Source organism: Numenius arquata, chromosome 1 (genome assembly GCF_964106895.1).
Source record: "Numenius arquata chromosome 1, bNumArq3.hap1.1, whole genome shotgun sequence".
In the NCBI taxonomy this organism is placed as follows: Eukaryota; Metazoa; Chordata; class Aves; order Charadriiformes; family Scolopacidae; genus Numenius; species Numenius arquata.
This window is the reverse complement of record NC_133576.1, coordinates 123,966,965-123,969,888: the sequence shown is the minus strand read 5'-3', so window position 1 is coordinate 123,969,888 and position 2,924 is coordinate 123,966,965. Positions and strand designations below refer to the sequence as shown.

Here is a 2,924-nt window from a genome sequence, read left to right as displayed (position 1 = left end):
TTTGGATTCTCCCCATTCCATTTAGAACATGAAGCCCAGAAGCAACAAATGAAAAAACAAGTCCCACGAAAATGAGTTTTGCATTAACAGCTGGGTGAGGCAGTGGAGCACACCACAAAGCAGCAACAAAGGAGGTTTGAGGAGCTCACCCAGCGTGCCACATAGCCACACTTAGGCGGATGCTCAGTGTAAGCATGCTTCCTAACCATGTTCCCTAAGGCCAGAGCTCAGGTATGAGCTAACAGGTTTCTTGTAAAAAATGACTAAAAGTTTTGAGGCCATTTAAGTTGAATGAGAAATGATACCAAACCTTTCATGCTTCTCATGAGCCCACCCAAATTTCCATTTCCCCTCGTTTAGATCGTTTCGCTCTCAAAAAAAACCAAAAAAACCAAACCAAACCAAAACAAAACAAAAAAAAAGTTGAGAAATCTGTTCCTCAGCTCTGAACAATTGTCAGAGATTGGGCATTTTCGCAGTGATATACCGGTAGTTGCATGTTGTGACAATTCTTGTGAACATAATCCGCTCCAGTAACTATGAGAAGCTATGTAACATAGTGGTAGCGGTAAAAGACATCATTGTCTAAGGTGTTGGCTGGTATGGCAAGATGCAAGCAGTCAAAACATCACAGGCAAGACCCAGTAGAAAGCTAGAACCAAGCTTTACTGGTGCTTCATTTGCTGTGGGACATGTGATCTGTAGGCAGTGATGAAAAAGGAGCAAGTGCTTATCTACAGCAGAAGAACTTCACATTGTTGAGTGCTGTGTCATCCTGAAGCCCCTGTGGGGGCTCTACCTTGGTCTGGAGACCACATATGTTGCACCTTTTGCTCCATGGGCCAAATCTACCCCATGATAGTCCATCACCTACTAGCACAGTTGCATCGGAGCATCTGAACTGGATGTTGTTGGCTGCTGTGTCATCACCTCCTCCTTGGGACTTCTCTGTTCTCAGTGAGAAGGAGATCAGGTAGCCTCCCGGACAAACCTGAAAGCTGGTCCAGGTACCCCACCTGACAAAAAAACAGACAGAAGAATATCTGGGCTCTGCAAACCATGGCAAAGTTCTCCTTCTCCTTACCATGCTGCCCTCAAGCTTAATGCTTCCTTACTCACAGTAGCGACTATCACAATGTCCTGCTGCAGACTGCAGCCCCTTACTTTCTCCTTTTTTTTTCCCTTCTCTTCCAAGAGTGCTCTTTTCTCTTTATTAATATCTCATCAGAACAACATCAGGGAGTCCGAGATTGGATAGTTATGATTCTGGTAGAAAGTCCAAGGACAGCCTTGACACATGTTTTATGATGAAACCTCGACCCGTCTGACAAGCACACACCTGGCAGCAGGGAGACCAGACACTGTCCCACCCAGAGGTGCAGTGCTGTTCACTTCGGCAGGGCCAGGGCTTCACCCAAACAGTTTATAAATGTACGGTTAAAACCCTGTTTCCTTGCATCTGCCCCATGGATTGCATATTTCCAAGAGGGACTCTAGCCATGCGACATTGCTTGGGTTGTTCACAGTGCTCTGCAGCAACTTCAAGAGCAAACAGAAGGTGGTAACGTGAAGTAACTGTGTTTAATTACCCTAAAAATGAATGAACATAAAACCCAACCACCTGTTTTAATTTACTTTATACCCCAGCACTACGCAGACAAAACAAGTCAGAGAAGAGAACCCTGCAAATGGTGACAGCTATGGATATTTTGTGAGCTGGTGCATGACAAGCAAGGGAAAAACCAGCGTTACTTACTCCCCCACCAAGGACTCGATGACTGAGTCATCTTGACAATGCAGGCGTATGCCATTCAGAGCGGTGTCATCTCTTCCAAACTGGGAGGGCTCCACCTGCAGTAGAAGATACACAGAGAGAGAGGTGAAGGCAATGGGGAGAAGATGCAGGGAAAGTCCTTTAAGTGCCAGTCATATAAAGTCCCCGTTCCTTTCTGTAATGAGAAAGAGAAAATGCCTTGGGAAGCACACGGGAAAAGATGTCTGTCACATTGGGAAACTATAATGTACCTACATAACCCTTGTAGCGTGTTCTTCTTTGTGTTTCCTAACTATTTCTGATCTAGTGTGCGAGGCAAAGACTCTGAGACCCAGGAGAGATGCTGGAGGAGTCTGCCTCTCTCCCTGACTCCAGCAGCAGATTTCGGCACTTACATGGCTTCTCCCAGCAAAATTAGCCACATGGAGACCATGTATCTGCCAGCACACCTTTATCCAGTTTAAGAGCAAAACAATTCTGGCAGTAGTCCTAGTTTTGCTGTATCTAATGGAGACGTCTTGTCCTTAAAAAAAAAAAAAAATCATATTTTTCTTTACTGTTGTAACTATAGTGGCATTTTCTAGACTAAATTTTCCAAAAGACTCATAGTTCTATATACAGGGTACCATACTCAGGAAGATGAAAAGCTCTGTAGAAAGTCCTTAGACTCTGGAGAAGACCCTCCTGGAAGGTAAACAGCTGTATACCAGGGTGCAGGGACAGGAGACAGTGGGAAATAAGGAGAATTTTACCTTCAGTGCAAATCCATTGGCATAGCCATAGCAGCAAAATTGGCTATTCCCCCACTTGCCCCAGTGGCCTCCATTGGGCGCAGTGAGGACAGAGGTGTATTTACGTGCCTCAGTGCCCAGGGTGCAGAGGGAGAGAAGCAGGATGAGGGTAGCTGGCATGAGGAGCTTCGTCTCTTGCACTCTTCATCTGCTGAAGAAGAGCTGGTATGTGGACAGGGGAATTTATACCCTGCCAAGGCAGCCTGCCTTTTCCCACCAGTCCATTGACAAACACCACAGAAACAATAGTTTCCACCCCAGGCAGTGACACAACACTTGCTGACCTGCTCGCAGTGCCCATGAGGAGCTTCCTTGAAGTACAGAGAGCTCCACAGCCAACATGCAGCAGATGCTGTGGC

General features: G+C 46.0%; 1 protein-coding gene across 1 annotated transcript; it reads right to left on the bottom strand.

The window, feature by feature from the left end:
• Positions 1-730: 730 nt before the first annotated feature.
• Positions 731-2,685, bottom strand: LOC141466295 (vitelline membrane outer layer protein 1-like). Its single transcript, XM_074150132.1, has 3 exons — positions 2,527-2,685; positions 1,757-1,851; positions 731-1,016 (listed from the first exon to the last, which is right to left on the bottom strand). Exons 1-3 carry the CDS (start codon positions 2,683-2,685, stop codon positions 731-733), a joined length of 540 nt encoding a protein of 179 aa, XP_074006233.1.
• Positions 2,686-2,924: the final 239 nt, after the last annotated feature.